This window comes from Pristis pectinata, chromosome 15, assembly GCF_009764475.1.
Source record: "Pristis pectinata isolate sPriPec2 chromosome 15, sPriPec2.1.pri, whole genome shotgun sequence".
Classification (NCBI taxonomy): Eukaryota; Metazoa; Chordata; class Chondrichthyes; order Rhinopristiformes; family Pristidae; genus Pristis; species Pristis pectinata.
Genome location: NC_067419.1, coordinates 23,486,568 through 23,505,553, shown reverse-complemented (window position 1 = coordinate 23,505,553; position 18,986 = coordinate 23,486,568). Strand labels below are relative to the sequence as shown.

At 39.7% G+C, this 18,986-nt stretch overlaps 1 protein-coding gene across 2 annotated transcripts in view; it reads right to left on the bottom strand.

Moving 5' to 3' along the window:
• Positions 1-6,582: 6,582 nt before the first annotated feature.
• lrp6 (low density lipoprotein receptor-related protein 6) overlaps positions 6,583-18,986 on the bottom strand; it is a 126,654-nt gene continuing 114,250 nt past the window's right edge. The window contains exons 16-23 of one of the 2 annotated variants that reach the window (XM_052030618.1): positions 18,735-18,944; positions 17,614-17,736; positions 17,066-17,302; positions 15,343-15,453; positions 13,956-14,186; positions 12,511-12,647; positions 9,411-9,508; positions 6,583-8,686 (exon numbers count right to left, since the gene is read on the bottom strand). In XM_052030618.1, the coding sequence (XP_051886578.1) occupies positions 8,404-8,686; positions 9,411-9,508; positions 12,511-12,647; positions 13,956-14,186; positions 15,343-15,453; positions 17,066-17,302; positions 17,614-17,736; positions 18,735-18,944 (1,430 nt within the window). In that variant the 3' untranslated portion in view covers positions 6,583-8,403. Of the gene's footprint in view, positions 8,687-9,410; positions 9,509-12,510; positions 12,648-13,955; positions 14,187-15,342; positions 15,454-17,065; positions 17,303-17,613; positions 17,740-18,734; positions 18,945-18,986 lie in introns of both variants that reach the window. The other variant, XM_052030617.1, reaches the window with a different exon arrangement.

Sequence of the window (18,986 nt, the reverse complement as noted above, 5' to 3'; positions counted from 1 at the left end):
AGTCCATAACTCCACCAATGTTGGTGTCATCTGCAAACTTGCTAATCCACCCATCTACCTTTTCATCCAAATCTTTGATATACATCACAAACAACAGAGATCCCAGCACCAATCCTTGTGGAACACCACCAGTCATGGACTGACTACTCTGTCTTCTATGGGCAAGCCAGTTCAGAATCCAAACTTGTAATTCACCCTGGATCCCATGCATCTTTATCTACCTACCATGACAGACTTTGTCAAATGGTAACATCCACGGCATTACCATAATCAAGCACCTTTGTCACCTCCTCAAAAAAACTCAATCAAGTTTGTAAGACATCTGCCTCGCACAAAGCTATGCTGACTGTCTCTAAGCAGGCTATGCCTTTCCAAATGTACATAAATCCTATCCCTCAGTATCCTCTCCAATGGCTACCCCTACCACTTGCCTATAATTACCAGGATTATTCCTATTTTCCTTCCTGAACAAAGGAACAACATTTGCTACTCTCCAGTCCTCCAGGACCTTGCCTGTTGCTAGTGGGGGCACAAAGATCTTTGTCAAAACCCCAATCTCCTCACTTGCTTCTTTTGGGGATCTATGCCATCATGCCCTGGGGACTTATCCACCTTAATGTTTTTCAGAAAATCCAGCACTACCTCCTACTCAATCTCAAAATGTCCCAGCACATTAGCATGCCCCACTCTGCCTTCACTATCCTCCAATTTCCTCTCCTCGGTAAACATTGATGCAAAGTACTCATTTAGTACCTCAGGCACATGCTGACTTCAAGCACAAGTTCCATCCTTTATCCTTGAGTGGACCTACCCTCTCCTTAGTGATCCTCTTTTTCTTAATATAAATACAAAATGCTTTGGGATGATCCTTGACCCTACTCACCAACATTTCATGGCCTCTTTTGGCCTTCCTAATTGCCTGCTTCAGCACTTTTCTGTCATCTGTATATTCCACAAGGGCCCAATCTAATTTTAGTTTCCTAAACCTCATGTGTGTTTCCTTTTTCTTCCTGACTAAATTTAGAACCTCTTGGGTCATCCAAGGTTCTCTCACCTTACCATCCTTGTCCTTTCTCCTTATTGGAACATACCGATCCTGAACACTGATCAGCTGGTCCTTAACTCCCACATGTCAGACATGGACTTGTCCAACAGCAACTGCTCCCAATCAATGCCCCTTAGCTCCTGTCTTACCTTGTTATAATTTGCCCTCCCCCAATTTAGTACCTTCCCGCAAGATTCAATTTTATCCTTGCTCATAACTATCCTAAAACATACTGAGTTGTGGTCACTATTCCCAAAATGTTCACCCACTATCAGGTCTGTCACCCGGCCTGGCTCATTACCCAAAATTAGGTCCAGTATGTTCTCTCCTCTGGTTGGACTCTCCACATATTATTTCAAGAGTCTCTCTTGGATGCACTGAAGGAATCCCACCCCATCTAAGCTTCTTGTACTAAGGAAGTTCCAATCAATACCGGGGAAGTCTCCCCACTACGACAACCCTGTTGTTTCTGCACCTTCCCATAATCTGTCTATACATTTGTTCCTCCACCTCTTGGAGACTATTGGGGGCCCATAGTAGAATCCCATTAGCGTAATTGCACCTATCCTAATTCTGAGCTCCACGAAAATTGCCTCTGTGGATGAGCCCTCCAATACGTCCTGAGTACTGCTGTGACGTTCTCCCTTATCATAGTGCAACTCCTCCACCTCTTTTATCCCGCTATCACATCTAAAACAACAAAACCCAGGAACGTTGAGCTGCCAGTCCTGTCCCTCATGCAACCAGGTCTCTGTAATGGCAAGATAATTCCATGTACTGATCCAGGCTCTAAGTTCATCCTCCTTACCCATAATACTCCTAGCATTGACATAAACACATTTTAGCCCATCAGACCCACCATATTTATTAGTCTGTCCTTCCTTTCAGTCTTGTCATACCATCTTTTTTGCCTTAACTCTGCCACCTGTTGCCCTGCTGCTGTGGTTCCCAGCCCCCTGCCACTCTAGTTTAAACCCTCCCAAGTAGCACTAGCAAAGCTCCCAGTGAGGATAATGGTTCCCCTCCAGTTCAGATGCAAAGTCTTGCTTGTACAGGTCCCACCTGCCCTGGAAGAGAGTCCAATGGTCCATAAATCTGAAGCCCTCCTTCCTGCACCAGCTCGTTAGCCACATGTTGAACTGCACTATGTATCTATTTCTCACCTCACTAGAACATGGCACGGATAGTAATCCTGAGCTTACAACCCTGGAAGTCCTGCTTTTTAAACTTTCTACCTAGCTCCCTAAAATCATTTTGCAGGACCTCATCCCTACTCCTGCCTATGACATTGGTACCTATATGGACCATGACCTCTGGCTGCTCACCATCCCCTCAGAATGTCCTGTACCCACTGTGAGAGATACTTGACCCTGGTACCAGCAAGGCAACACACCATCCTGGAGTCTCAATTGCAGAATTATATGTCGATTATATGTCATATGTCTTGACACATAACATAATTCCAGGACTGTGGGGAGCTTGGTAGCTCAGTTATAATGTTCTGCAGATCAACAAATTGACTATATTATCAATTTATTTACATTAGTAGCGAAAACCAAACACATGGATAGAATTTTGTTGCAGGGACGTCACCTTCTTGTTACAATGTTTACTATCTGCCCACTTTTGTTTGCACATAATTATCCCATAGCTCAATATATTCCCTATACTTGAGATGAAATAAACAAATAAATGAAAGATTGCTGAACTATTTGGAAATACAAGATGTCCTGCATTTCATGAAAGGTTATGATTCTCCTCTCATAAGAATTTATTTTTGTTAGTAATCCTTAGGAGAATCAGGCTGAGGATCCTGTTTCACGAGAAGTTTCACGCTGCTTCTACATACCAGATTTAACCAGCTGAGCCAAAAGAATTGCTGAAGTGCTCGCTGATGGGGATGCTTTCGAATTGTTGGGCATATAGGTTTGTATCCCAGACATCACTTTTCTAATTTCAACTCTCACCCATCAAGTATATTTGGCCATGAGAATGTGCTGTACTATTAGATACAGAATTAAAGCAGGAGTTTCTGCTTAAGTAGTTACTAAAACGTTAAATGTTCTTAAATTTAAATAACTGGATTTTTTTGTCCAATAACAAATTCTTGATTTTGTCACTGAGGGAGCTGAATTATCACTTATGGTTTCTGGCCAACTCCTCTAAGTACAGAAACACCTTTCTGAATCAAACTATTAATTCTCAAAGAAACATATATAATGAAAACTGCACATCACCCTTCAGAACAGGAATATTGCAACTTAAGCTTAAAAGATTCGATCGAAATCATGAGACTCCGTTTGACAGCCATCGTGATTGAAATCAGTATTAATGCATCAATTTGTAATAACCATGTTCATGTCACTATTTCCGAAGGAATCTCTTTCCTAGATTACCTCCAGATGCAAACTTGAACAAGGTGTAGTTTTCAAAACAGACATATACCAACTTGAAGGACTAAAGTTAACTACAGCAATAAATAGCCTACATTATAAATATTTTCAGACAGTAAATACCATAGAAAACACTTCTATATGCACTTTGAATACAAACAACTGCTGAGCATTTCCTCACCTCAATTCAAACATTCTTGCAAATTCTTAAAATGCATCCAATGGGTTTACTTTTTTTCTGAAAAAGATGGCAAAAAACAAGCACTTCCTGAATTCACTGAATATTTTCTATTGATGTAAAATTTAAATTATAATGCCAGAACTACCAAATAATCCTGCTGTGAAAAATCCATTGTATTTTTATATTTGGTCTTTGGTTTGTCAGTAAAAATAGTAACTAAAGATCAAAAATCAAATAAATTTACTTACTTAAGGTGGTTTCTCAAAGAAACTGAATTCTAAATAGTCACAATTCTAAGAGGGTCATGCTGTGGAAGATACAATAGAACAGCTGGATTGTTGCATGGATGTTTGCAATGAATGTAAATATAATCAGGAGGCTGATAAATTAATACCAGAGGGTGAAGCTTAAGCAGTGGGTCTAATTACCATCTTGTTACACCCCAGAGCACATGCCACTGGAATGGGTATTTTATGGGAGATGTAAAAACATACAATTTCCTGTCTTACAGGTTGTTCCAGAACTAGAATTGTATGCAGTTTCTACACAATAGTTGTTGGTATATATGAAATAAATTCTATTGGAACAAAACTTGACAAAAGTGGTGGTGCTTCATAAGAAGTAGGACTCACTGTATGATACTAAATCAATACAGACCATCCCTGGGGAACGAAGTAGTTCCATTTTTACTTACACCCATAAGTCAATTTTGTCTGTACGTCAGTAAATACACAGATTTCACTCAATATGGTAACCCTACTTCCACAGTATTGTAATGAATGTCATCAAAAGCACATAAGACTGATAAGAAAGAACAATTACTAGAAGTGGGGAGGGAGGGAAGGGGAGAGAGGGAACAAGTTCTGCCATTTGTAGGACTTTTGCCCTTGGGAGGACCTGTAATAAGGTTTTGCAAGTCTTGAAAATTTAGGTGCATGATACATTGCATTATGTTGGCAAGTGCAATAGTTGTGGGCCCATTCCTCTATTTTGGTTTTAAATTACAACTTCTAATTGGAATACAGAGTGCCCTTTATTAGATTAAGTATGTCTAACACAATATAATTTACACATTTTAATCAAATCCTCTGGAGACAAGATAGATGTGTGTGAATTATTAAAGGCATATACAGCATCAAGACAATGACACTGCTTCCTCCAGGTTTTTGTGTTGTTCTAAAAACATTGAAAAACTGTGAATAACCTTGTTAATACCATGGTTAAAACTATATAGGTCACAGTATACAAATCAAAATCAGAAAAATGCCATTGATCTAAACTGGTATATTCTAATGTTTATTCTCCATAGAAGTCTACTCTTTCCCAAAATGACCACTTCCCACATCCCTCTACCGTAGTTTCCCAGTATCTTGTAATAACATGCTCTTAACTCTGATTTGCTGACACTGCAAATACGATCAAAATTCCGTTAGGGAAATTTGCTGTAACAATTGACAGTGCCAAAAGCAAGTAAATATACTTTGTTTTAATATTGAATTTCAAATTAAGTGACACAGAAATTTTATGAAAGGTTATGAAAAAAGTCATAACCATTCATCATTTATAGGATTTTTAAAGCAGTGGATCAAATCGTCTGAAGGGTGCAATCTATTTAATGTAAGACAATGAGAGGTTTTACTGTATGTTCTGCACTTGCCATTAGTTGCACTGGACTGATTTATTATGTTCAATGCTAGACTATTGAATGTGAAATTTAACACATATATGTAACTTGCACATTCCCAACTAACTGTAGACAACTGCAGCAAAAAGGCAGTCATTCAGCCTCAAGTTTCTGGGAGCTCTTCTCTGAACTTAATTGAATCACACGACCTTACTCGCTTTACTCTGCATTTACCACAGGTTGCAGAGTATTTTTAGTTCAAAGGCAGTCTCTACCGCAATCATTTCTTTTGACAAAGTATTCCATATTCTAGCAACTGAGTTCTGATAAAAAATTATCCATCTGAAATGTTTAACTCTGGTTCTCTTTGTACAAAAAACTGTCTGACTTGCTGAGCATTTCTAGCATTTTTGATTTTATTCAATCCAAACAAATAACTCAATTAATCTCCCTACTTTCACTCTAAGTTGATAACCTTTCTGAAGGGTCAGAATATAAAGGTTATCAAAACCTCTATTAAACTCCTTCCTAACCTTCACAGCTCCAATTTTAATTGTTTTAGAATTTCAGGTTTTGTACTGGCATTGTCCTTCTGTATGTGCTTTACATTCTATACGTTAATATCCTATCAACTTTAATGAATCTGTAAATGTGTCATTTGGTACTAGGTAAGAAGCAATTAAAGAGAGTCTTGCACATCATAATCCAAGTTTTTAAAAAGTCATTTCAACTTTACAATTCCACTGCTTACATCAATTGAATCACTGGATGTTGTTGAAGCTTTTAGTAGTGCTTTATATTCAAATGTAGCACTGTTAAATTACTACAAAGCTTAACTATTGTTTACACCATTCCGTCCCAATGGTCAATGACACTGGTATACTACTGACATGCCTTCAAGTTTTCCTTTTATGTTCAGAACATCACAATTTTGCCCTCAGAATCCCATCATTGTTTTAACTCAAGAGAAATAGAGTCATAGAGCAATACAGCAGAGATACAGGTCCTTTGGCCCAACCAGTCCATGCCAACCACAGTGCCCCCCCAACTGGTACCAATTTGCTGTGTATGGCCCATATCCCTCACTCTACATGCATCTTCAGCATCCATTTAGCCTTGAAATAACAATGGCAATCTTTTATTCCAAACCTATTATCCAACTCCCAGGCCAGATGACAAATCTGTCAGTAAGCTTATCTCAAGCTCTGAAATCCATGGAATGCAGAATTTTCATCAGCTCCTTTGGTCTGAATAATGAAAGTCAACAGTGCTCCAACAATACTTTGTTCCTTTTTTTGGCATTTCAGTGGAAAAATTGCACAGATTTCACTTGCTTTTATTATAAAAATCAACTTCTCATTTGTTACAACTTGATAAGAACAGAAAAGACTTTGTACAAGGTGCTTTTAAAAAAAACTCAGCTTACACACTTAAAGCACATTTTACATTTTGAGGATGTTATTAGGCAAATGGATAGGACTGACCAAATGTTGGTCATTAATATAAATACATCCTTGCAGAGCATCGTGTTACTGGGGTGGGGTGGGGGTGCTGGGTAGGATGAGAAAAGCTTAATGATATCACAATACAACTGCCCCCTCCAAGTGACAGCAGGAGGAAAAAATATGCATTCAGCAGCACCAGATCCTTCACTTCCAAACAAGGTTGTTTGTTCTAGACACACCACCTTAGGATGTTTTTTTTGTAACAAAATTTGGCACACAGAATTCTACTATCACTCAGAAGTATACCTGGGAAAATGAACCAGGATTCCTGACACCGAGTATACAGCAGCAGACAGTTTAAATATTGTCATGTACAATTTGACCAATGCATGCTTTGATCAAAGTATTTTGTGGAAAATATTAACTAAATTAAATAACTGAATTCTAGACATAACATCTAAAGAGCTCAACATAATTAAGATCCCTGGACTTGTCAGTCCATGATCAGGACCTTTAAAAAGTATTCAGTCTTTCCTATGAATGTAATCATACATTACCGTATATAAAGCTGATTTCTGTATTTTGCACAGTACCTTAACTAATGGTGGAAAATTTACATTTAAGACACGGAAAAATAAACTTATCTGACCTATTAAAAAAAAATCTGAGATTGTCATTACCCTTGTACTAATGTTTTATAGAAAAATAAAATGAGGCATAAAGTGTAATAATAAAACTATACATGAAAGTACTGTAAGGATATATGGACAGGCTTTACAGAAACTCTAATACAAGGTTATTTTATAGCTTATAAATAGGGTATCTACACAATATGTGGTATAAAAATACACTCAGAACATTTGTGGGCACTGAAGTTAAAAGCTCATTGAGTAATTTAAAAAGGTATCAGGGCATGCTTTGTATCCTTGGTCAAATAATTTTTAAAAAGTCACAGGTGCTATTCCACCATTTGTCCACATTTTTCTTTAGAATTATGATGGTTTTCACTACAATGAAACCAGGTGAGGTGATTTCCATTCTGCCCCAGCCTGACCCTCTGTAGCAAGGGTGAGAAACAGCTTCAGAGCGCATGGCACAGATCAACTTCAAAAGCTGCAGATTGGCTGATTGGATTCACTGTGAAATTTACACAATATTGGCGCTGGCGTGAGAAGAATCTCAGTACATGACTGCATGTAACTCTCCTTCAAATGAGTATTGCTGAAGCAGCTTTATACAACCACACAACAAAGTCCTCATGCCAGCTCTCCATGTTGCTCTATTTGAATTCTGTAACATTGTTGTGCAGCTTCATTCTCCTGGCAGAAACTGAAGATGATCGGCATTTGTTGATTCTCTTTAGGCAATGAAGATGCAAACCGTCCAGTGTCCTGTGCCCTGTTAATCTATGCGCTAGTTTACTTTTATCTCTTCTTCTTAGGTACAGTTGCTTCCCTGGGTTAAGGCATTTTTGTTTTGTGGAAAAAGATTTTTTTTCATTTGTACAAATTTTACAATTTTTTATGGCACAACCAGCAGGTGCTGTTAGAAAATATATAAATATCCTCTCTAATGTACAAATTGTTTGCAACTCATTTCCCTTCCCTCCCCATCTATTTTCACTGTACAAACCATGTCTTGTGTCCTTAGTATTTCTTTTACCTAGTCTCTTCATATTAACAATTATTTACAGTAAGGAAAGAGGTGGTTTGTGCTCAGGAAGAATCTGTACATGGAGAAGGAGGGGGCGGATAAAGATGATGCGAGTAACTCCTTTCTGTATAAGGAGATGGTGGGCAGCTTTCATAGTTCTCCTCAGCAGACAGGTACTGGCTCCGTGGAGTTGGAGGTGGAGGGAAAGGCTCTGAGTCATAGTTCAAATCGCTGTAACATTTTGTTGGAGCAATTCTCCTTCCAGGGGTGTAGTCACTGTCACATACATCAGTACTGCAAGGTGTGGTGGGTGGTGCAAAATTTCGATATGCATATGGTCTGTAGCTATAGACAGGAAAATACATAATATCTATGTTAATTTACCTGATAAAATTATTTTGATATTACAAAAAAATGGATCACACATATTTTCATTCACAAATTAAAGTGCTTCTTCAAAAAGGTGGATACAACGTGAAAGGATAAATACTCCTTGCATTTTTTCATAAGAAAAATCAAACACAATACAACTAAAGGTATTGCCACATGCATAAATCAACCACTTCATTACTTTGATTATAGGCAAGTAAACCTGGCAGGATAGTTTATTCCTAAAGATCCACAGAATTAAGGGGAGATACTTTAGTTCTAAAATTTAAAAAAAACAAATTTCATTGGCACTAAGTGCCATAAAGATACCCAGTGCAATGCCCAATTCTCCAACCAGTGCTCCCACTAAAAGGAATGGGCTGATTTTTTAAAAACTCTAACTAGTTTAATGTACGAAACAGCTCCCAGAATTAGACAAAAGTCCTTATCACTGTCAAATGAGATGACATAGTAAATACCAAAATTGTAACACATTTTCAGAAGGTAATCAGGTTTCCTTCAAAAGTTTCCAGAAACTTTACACTGAAAGTTCAAGAGTAACCACAGGAAAACAATTACATTCAAAGAGGAAGTATGTCCTTTTATCTGGCTCCTGGTAGCACTTCGTAAAATTAACAGAGTATGATATTGTGGTTAAGTGCCCTCACCAAAAACCCCCATCTCTTTGTTCTCCATTTACCTGTATGATCTATGAATAGAAGGGCTGTTCGATGAGTACCCAAATTCCATGGTATAATGTGAACGTTCAGTAGCTGGTGAAGGTGGAGGATTCAGCATCTAGAGGAAGGAAAAGGAAAACGATAAATCCAAGTAAACAGCTTACGAACAAATGGGGTAAATGCCTCAAGTGCTGTGGTACTGGGTATGTGGATTTTTCCACTTGCATTGCCTTAGATAATCATAGAATTGTACACCCCAGAAATGGGCCTTATCAGCCCACCTCATCCATGCTGATCGTACTGCCCATCTCTGATAATCTTACTTCCGTCTACTCCCTTCCCATACAAGAATCTGTCCAAATGCCTTTTAAGTGTTGTAATTGTATCTGCCTCTACCACCTCCTTCTGGCAGCTCATTCCAGATGACCACTACACTGTGTGGAAAAACTTACTCCTTGGATCTCCTTTAAATTTCCTGTTAATCCTGTGCCCTCTAGTTCTAGATTCCCCTGCCCTGGGAAAGAGCCTATCTATCCTCTCTGTGCCTCTCAATTTTATAAACCTCTGCAAGGGCACCCATCAGCCTCCTACATATCAGTAATAATAAACCCAGTTATCCAATCTCTCATTATAACTACAGCTCTCCAATCTAAGCAATACCCTGGTGAATCTCTTCTGCACTCTCCTTATTGTTACCATGTCCTTCCGGTAGTGTGGCAACCAGAATTATGCAAAATACTCAAAGTGTGATCTAACCAATTTTTTTGTAAAGCTGCAACATAGAATCATAGAACAGTACAGCGCAATACAGGCCCTTTGGCCCACAATGTTGTGCCGACCTTTAAACCTCGCTGTCTATCTAACCCCTTCCTCCCACATATCCCTCTATTCTAAATTCCTCCATATGCTTATCTAACAATCTCTTGAATTTGACCAATAAGTCTGCCTCCACCATTGCCCCAGGCAGCACATTCCATGCCCCAACCACTCTCTGGGTAAAAAACCTTCCTCTGATACCTCCCTTGAACTTCCCACCCATTACTTTAAAGCCATGCCCTCTTGTATTGAGCATTGGTGCCCTGGGAAAGAGGTGCTGGCTGTCCACTCTATCTATTCCTCTTAATATTTTATACACCTCTATCATGTCTCCTCTCATCCTCCTTCTCTCCAAAGAGTAAAGCCCTAGCTCTCTTAGTCTCTCCTCATAATGCATATTCTTTAAACCAGGCAGCATCCTGGTAAATCTCCTCTGCACCCTTTCCAACACTTCCACATCCTTCCTATACTGAGGCATCCAGGACTGGACACAGTACTCTAAGTGTGGTCTAACCAGAGTTTTGTAGAGCTGCATCATTACCTCGTGGCTCTTAAACTCGATCCCACGACTTACGAATGCTAACATCCCAGAAGCTTTCTTAACTACCCTATCCACCTGTGAGGCAACTTTCAGGTATCTGTGGATATGGACCCCCAGACCCCTCTGCTCCTCCACACTACTCAGGATCCTGCCATTAACTTTGTACTCTGCCTTGGAGTTTGTCCTTCCAAAGTGTACCACCTCCACACTTCTCCAGATTGAACTCCTTCTGCCACTTCTCAGCTCAGCTCTGCATCCTATCAATCTCCCTCTGCAATCTTCGACAATCCTCCACACTAACCACAGCACCACCGATCTTTGTGTCATCATTCAGATGTCCCAACTCCTGTACTCAATGGCTCAGCCTACGAAGGCAAGCATACCGACTGCCTTCTTCATCACCCTTTCCACCTGCGTTGACATTTTTAGGGAGCTATGGACTTGCACCCCAAGTTCTCTCTGTACACCAACACTTTTAAGGTCCCCGCCATTTATTCTAAATATCCCACCAGAATTTGATTTCCTAGTCTGCATTACTTCACACTTGCCTGGATTAAATCCCATCTGTCACTGCTGTGCCCAAATTTCCAGCTGATCTATATCCCACTGAATCCTAAAACAATTTTCTATGCTATCCATGACTCCATCAAATCTTGTTTTGTCTGAAAACTTATCAGATCACCTAAATTTTCATCTAAGTCATATATATCACAAACAATAAAGTACCCACCACTGATACCAATGGTACACCACTTGTGACAGACTTCCAGTCAGAAAAACACCCTTCCACCACGACCCTCTGCGTCCCATCACCAAGCCAATTTTGAATCCAGTTCGCCAAGACACCTCAGATCCCTTGTACCTTAACCTTCTGGACCAGCCTACCATGCAGGACCTTGTCAAAAGCCTTACTAAAGTCCATGTAAACCACATCTCTGCCTTCATCAATTTTCTCAGTTACCTCCTCAAACTCAGATTTGTGAGACATGATTGTCCCTGCACAAAACCATGCAGACTCCTCCTAGTCAATCCCATGGCTTTCCAAATGATCATAAATCCTGTCCCGTAGAATCTTCTCCAACAACTTTCCTACCACTGATGCAAAGCACACTGGCCTGTAGGTTCCAGGCTTATCCCTACTGCCCTTTTTAAACATGGGGTCAACATTAGCTATCCTCCAGTCTTTTGGTACCTCACCCCTGGCCATCTTACCCAGGAGGATGATAAAAATAAAGCAACCATCTCAGCATTCTCAAACATGAAGGTTTTGAGGGAGGGGTAAGGTGGGGGGGGGGGGGGTGTGGGGGGGGGATTGGCATTGCAGATAATTGGCTGCAGAGCAGACTTAAATGCAAGCCAAGCCAGGTGTTTGCCACTGACCACCACGTGCTGGAGAGTACTTGTGTGCAAGTGTCAAGACTGACACGAATATAGCTACAATAATGTATCAGAGCATTGGCAGACTGGCCTCTTTTCGAAAGCTGACACTAATACATGTTCTGGAGTGTTGCTGGCACCAGTTTCCAGAAGACAGGCACCACAGTCTTCAGGAGTTGTGGGGAAAAAACAATGAAGAAATTTTGAAGAAAATTACTAAGTTTTCTTTTGTACAACCTAGGAATACAAATGCAGATACTTGAAACAACATGGAACTAAGGTACAGGAAGACTGAAGATTTAAAAATAAAGACATCTGCTTTAGCTAAAGTAAGATGACCCTTAAAATAGAAAAACACCAAGTTGATAACAAAGCTGTCTACTTACAGGAGGGAAGTATGTGCCTTTTGTACTTGAGGAACTACTTGACGAGGCCCCTGTAACATGAGCTCTGTCATATGGAGGCCCACTGCTTCCACCCATAATGCTCAGGGAACTCATCACAGACTTGCCACGGGACATGCCTGTAATTAAAGAAAACATAACCGAACAAAAATATTTGTGCAATTCAGTTTTATTTAAAATTGCAGATACATACAGACACCAGATCTCATACCCATTCCTTATCATATTGAATACTATTTCATTAGCTTTTTTTGTGTAAAGGATTCCCTACCAACCCTATTACTCTGAACTTGGAGGTAAAATGGGATGAATCAGCCACAGTTATTGCCCCCATCTACCCAATCACAGTTTGAACAAGAATCATTTTAGGTCCTTAAAATTTTCTGATCAGATTCTGTTTTAAAAATGTAACTTTTGCATTATTAAACAGCAGTGCCCTTGCTTTATGTTAAAATTAAACTGCCCTTCTTGGGCTAATGTTGCAATCATACACCCGTATGAGATTTCGGCTCCTCTAACTGATCTCTTGCAAAACTCCAGTTTACATTTACTCTGGCCATGCCTTCAGCTGCCTCAATTTTAAGTATGGGATTTCATCTTAAAAACTCCACACCTCCCACACTTGCTTTAATTCTTCTTAAATCTCAATTTCTTTGATCAAAGTTTCTAATATCTTCTTGTGTCTTTTTTCCTGATAATAATCTTGTAAGGTACTAAGGATGTTTTAATATGTTGACAAGAAGTTATTGTTGCCGTATTGTGTGCACCAGAGAGGAATGTCACCATGATCACACTGAGATCAGCACGGTAGCGTAGCGGTTAGCGTAACGCTATTACAGCGCCAGCGACCCGTGTTCAATTCTGGCCACTGTCTGTGAGGAGTTTGTACGTTCTCCCTGTGACTGCATGGGTTTCCTCCGGGTGCTCCAGTTTCCTCCCACATTTCAAAGACATACGGGTTAGGAAGTTGTGGGCATGCTATTTTGGCGCCGGAAGCATGGCAACACTTGCAGACTGCCCCCAGAACACTCTACACACAAGATGCATTTCACTGTGTGTTTTGATGTAAATGTGACTAATAAAAGATATCTTAATCTTAGGAACATGGCACCGTAATGTTCAGTGCCTGCAGAATAATGTCATTGGAGCAGTCAATAAGACGACATATGGAGTGATCTCAGTATGGCGCTAAGTGCAGTAACAGCAAAATTTAATGCTGATGTTCTTAACCAGGTACACGTAATAGGTGAAAATTATACATAAACTAATAAAGTGTAACTGGCTATATAAGAATGTAGGCTCTTCGAACACAACAAAGTGTTGAATAGCAGCTTGCTAAAAACTACCTAAAACTCCATAATAATTTCCATATGTGATTCCTTCTAAGCCCATGTCCACAGTGTTTAATGACAATGAAGAATCTCTACCTTGCAATGATCCTGGAAGGGAGTTAGTATGTGGTACATAGCCCAGTGGCACCGAAGCAGATCCTCGCACAACAAAATCATTTGTCATAGTTTCTCCATCACCTTTCATTCGTGGACATAGGACACGTTGACAGATAAAGTACATAGCTCCAATCACAAAAACAGAGAGGATCACACCTATAATTGAACCAATAGTGTTTGTAGGTTGAGGGGTGGGCTCCTCAGTGGGATCTGTAAGAAATTAACAAAAAAAAAGTTGACTAAGGAGTTCCTTGGCCAGCAGATCAAGGTGGTTTATTTATTAAGTCAGATTGTTAATAAATTACAACATTTGTGCATCAAAACTTAAAGCACTATTTAAATTCATGTATTTTTCTCCTGAATATACTTATGGCAAAAACCAAAAGGGAGAAGCTAACTAGAACTAAAGGCAAATCTGTCTAGACGAATTGAAATCTACTGTGCTCAAAATTTTGTTAATTCAGCATGACAAGGACCCAAAATGAAAAATTATTAAACAAAATGGACCAGAAAGTTTCTCTTAATACTTGCAGACATTCAGATGGATAATGTAATGGGGACTAAGAGGCACAATATCAGAAGGAAAATGTATAATGGGGAAACTAAGTGTGCAGTTTCAGAAATTTCAATTTATAATGAAACAAAGAAATTTAAAAATTGTGATTTTCATCCTTGTTCCTCTCTCTCCTCTACCCTACCTGCAAACATTCACCAGAAATCCCTCTCCAGCTGTTAAAGTTAAATTTTAGTGTGCACAAACTGTCACCACTCAAGTCAACTTCTCTTTCTTTGTTCACCTCAGCCCCATTGCCTCTATTTTCAAGTGGTTCCTTTATTTCCTTCTCCCCAACCACCACCCACCCCCCCCCCCCCCCCCCAGCAGCATTACTTTTAATTCCTCAAATCTTCTTAATCAATTGCTCCAACAACTGGGACTTACAACTGCCAAGGGAATAGATTAGTCATGAGTTTTCTGTAAATAAATCCTAGTCAGGAGTACAGTACAAGTTGCAGAGTCTTTACTTAATCTGTCTCCTATTACTGTCTTCGATGACTGAAGCCAGCCCATATCTGTAACAATGTCAAACTTAGCTTCTAATTGCCCAACAAAATCTCAGCATTTCTCAAAGAAATGATACATGACCCTCAAACCAGAAACTGCTCCAACACCAAAGTCAATGAAGAATGGTTTTTTTTGCTATACTGTGCAACTTCATCCGAAATGGGAGAGGAGAAAGAGCACCATTGTTTGCTTACTAAAATAAATTGAGCTGCCATTTTACAGTTACCATAAAACACATTTGTATCCAAACAGAATACAACCAAGAACCAAGTTATACAACTGTATTATTTAGTGAAAGCTTACAGCAGGCAACTTCATCTGAATTGTCGGTACAATCACTGTTACGATCGCATCTTTTATGTTTGGGAATGCACTGGCCGTTGGCACATCGAAATTGGTCCATAGGGCACAAAACTGAGGGGGAAGCAGAAAAAAGATTTAACTGTGCTGAGCAGGAGTAATGAAGAATTTCAGAAGTGGTACATCTCAAAATACAAAGCAACTTAAAGAGAGGAGTCAATTTTGTAATACTTTTTCTAATATGCTGGAATTACCATTCAAGTAAAGAAGTGATTTGGCCAGAAAAAGAGGTTAAATTTTCCATTCACTTTGTCAATGGAGACTAGCATTATCAATATAATTCTGGAACCACCTGCTAGAGGTTAGCCAAGGGTAGGATATAGTGAGCCAGATCTTGGAGCTACGAGAATGGAAAATTCATGGGCCTTGAATGTTGATGACACTGCATCCATTTTCTGGCACTAAATGGGCACCAAAGCTTCCACTACCAGAGCACAGGGCACACTCTCTCTTGGAGTAGGCTGCACACCAACTGCCATATCAGTAAAGGCAAAATTAAAAGTATCCAATCCTCTGCATGCAAAAAGGAAACAAGGCCCATTTGAAGACTCCTTGCCAAAAATGTCAGGGAATCTAATACTAAATGTCATCCAGCCATTGGCCCTGAAAGGAATTGCTGCAGGTTTTCACTAAAATAATTAGCTTTTCAAGAAAACACATGGATCTGACATAGGGAAGAGAAACATAGCTCTTGACTTCCCCCTTACCACCTACTTGGGTCACTTCTACCTTCTCACAAACACCCACCACCCTACCTGCCAATCACCCATTTCCCTCCCCCCACCCATTGATCTCCAACAGTGCAGGGGGCACCACCATGTCCTAGAAGTCCAGATGTTCACAGGCAAGATGTTTAATGTTTGCAGCCTTCTGATGATGAAGAGGCCCAAGGCCCATTATTTGGTGGTCTCCAAAGCTATCAGTTCTTCCTAATTGATCCTCCTGTGCCTAGCCCACAGCCGCACAAATTTTTCAACCAGTTTCAATTTGGAAATGTAACCCTCTATTTTGCCACACGGTGGCGCAGTGCACTGCCCAACAACCTTCCCTCCCCCGCAATTTTTCATTTCCCTTAGAAGCTCCACCACCAATCCCTGTAATTGCCACAATTCCCCAACACAGAAAGAGGGGACATATGTCTCACTTGCAAGCCTCTGCACAGCAGCAGCCGTTGATTATTCACCAATTTTCCCTCTGCCTTCTGATATCCTTTCTCCTCCCCCATGACTTCTCAACAACACTGTAAATAGCAAATTTAAAGTATGCATTTGTACCCTCTCTCCAAAATATCATCCAGTTTCTTTTAATTAGTTTAATAATTCTTATAAAGCTTCCTCAATGGCTTTGCCTATTAAAATAATGCCAAGTCCTAAAGACCAGAAATGACCCCAGCTGATTTGTGATGACTAAAGGTCTCAGCACTATTGGGCAGTAGACGGAGAACAAGGCAGTGGGTTTCTATTCCACTTGCTAGTCGCTAGCTTCCTCAAAGTTGCATGCAACACCATGTGAGAGCAGGGTCAGGCTTAGGTGCAACATTCTTCATTCGATGACTGGCCTGCGAACCACATAGATGCCAATAGAAACTGAACTGTAACCTTGCAAGTGCCATTCTTCTAGTAGGCGAGAAGTATTCTAATTGTTATAAAGAAAAATGATCAAATACCTTCACACTTCTCTTCGTCAGACTTATCTTGGCAGTTGGACTCTCCATTGCATCTGAAAACAGCGTCAATGCACTGACCACTGGCACACTGGAACTGACTGTCCGAGCATACAGGACAGTGCTGCTCATCACTCTGATCATCACATTCAGGATATCCATCACAGCGCCAATCCAAGGGGATGCAATCAACTTCACCAGTGGTACAGGTGAAGTGTTCAGGTGAACAGGTTGGTGGTTCTGTAACATACAGGCAGAATTAATAGTTAATTTTACAGGTGAGAGGTAAAGAAAAGTCAAATGGCATGAATAAATCAATTCTTCTCATACCCAAAGAACAAAATATTTCATATCAATGTCATTAATTTATTGCTCAGAATGAGGAACATGTTAGCATCTCTGAATAGAATAGCAAATTATGATAAAAATTCAACAAAATACAGACTAATTTCCTTGCACTCAAAAGTTGCATGTGGCGTTTTGAAGAGTCAACATTGATAAACTGGGGGCAGTGGGAGGGGGCATAAAGATCAAGAACAAATAGGACTTACCCCCACAAGATAGCTCGTCGTGAAGCAGCATCAGGTGAACTGGGCATGAGCAATGTGCGGTACCGTCACCCTTCACAATGCAAATATGAGAGCAGCCACCATTATCTTGAGCACATGGATGTTCTGCTACAATACCACAAAATAGTTACAGGTTAACTTGCATCAAAATGAATGAACCATTAACAAAGTTGTCAACTGGAGCATCTCATAATGATCAGGTAATCTGTTTCTGTGATGTTGATTGAATAAATATTGGTCAGATGACTTGGAAAATCTCATCTACTTTCTTCATAATAATCCCAAGGGATCTTTATGACTACCTCAAAGGGGAGGAATGACCTTAGCCTATGTCAGTACTGCACCACAGTACAAACCTGGAGTTTTGTGCTCATGTCTCTGGAGCAGGAATTGAACCCACTACTAACTGACTGAAGTGCAAGGGGGCTACCATCTGCACTATTCATCATGGCTGACAATTGTAGTTAATTGCCAAATAAAACCTCCGTACTATCTGCAATAGTAAGAAACACAATTCCTAACTGTTCTAAAAGTACATTACCTTGTAACTTCTCATTCTCACTTTTTAAAAAGCAAGTAGCGATCAGTAGTAGTATCAACATTACAAAAAAGCCACATGTCCTTATTAAAAATGACTTCATAGAAAGTACTTTTTAGAATAACAATCCTGTTTTCAGATAGATAGAGAATAATGAATTCTACTGAAATGATATTAGTGTTGAATTTACCCTTGAACCATTTCCTTATCTAAATTGACAGAGGTTCACTCACATTCAGGCTTCTACTGAGCACAAGTATAACAATAGCTATGAGCTGCCATTTTGCTCTGCATATTGGATATGTGATGGTACCTACAGAAAAGAACTAAATAGTGCAGTATTACTGCTGCAAGTCTACAGAGTAATTCTCCACAAACAGGCACCAGCGAAGTATATTATCTAATTTTCGACTGCTGTGCTTTGCACAACCAAACAAAACTAATATTTTTGGCTGTTTCCAATTTCTTCCCTTTCAAAGTTTCCTTGTGGATTTCTGTTCAGTACTGGCACAAGGATTCATATAGTTTTTATACTATATTGGACCCAGATTTGATATTATCATACCAAATTCTTGCAGATCGAGTTCTTTCACAGCATGAATGTCACTGAGCTGGGCTATACGTGCTTGAATCTTTGTTCGACTGTTACCATTTATCTTCTCAATCCTCTCAATCATCTGCTGCTGTCTGTCAATCCAGTACAAGTGGTTACCAAATACAGTCAAACCTACAGGTTGAAGGATGTTGGCATCTTCCAAAACAACTCGATTTGCACCTAAAAACAAATTTAAAAAGTTTCACAAAACAATATAATTTT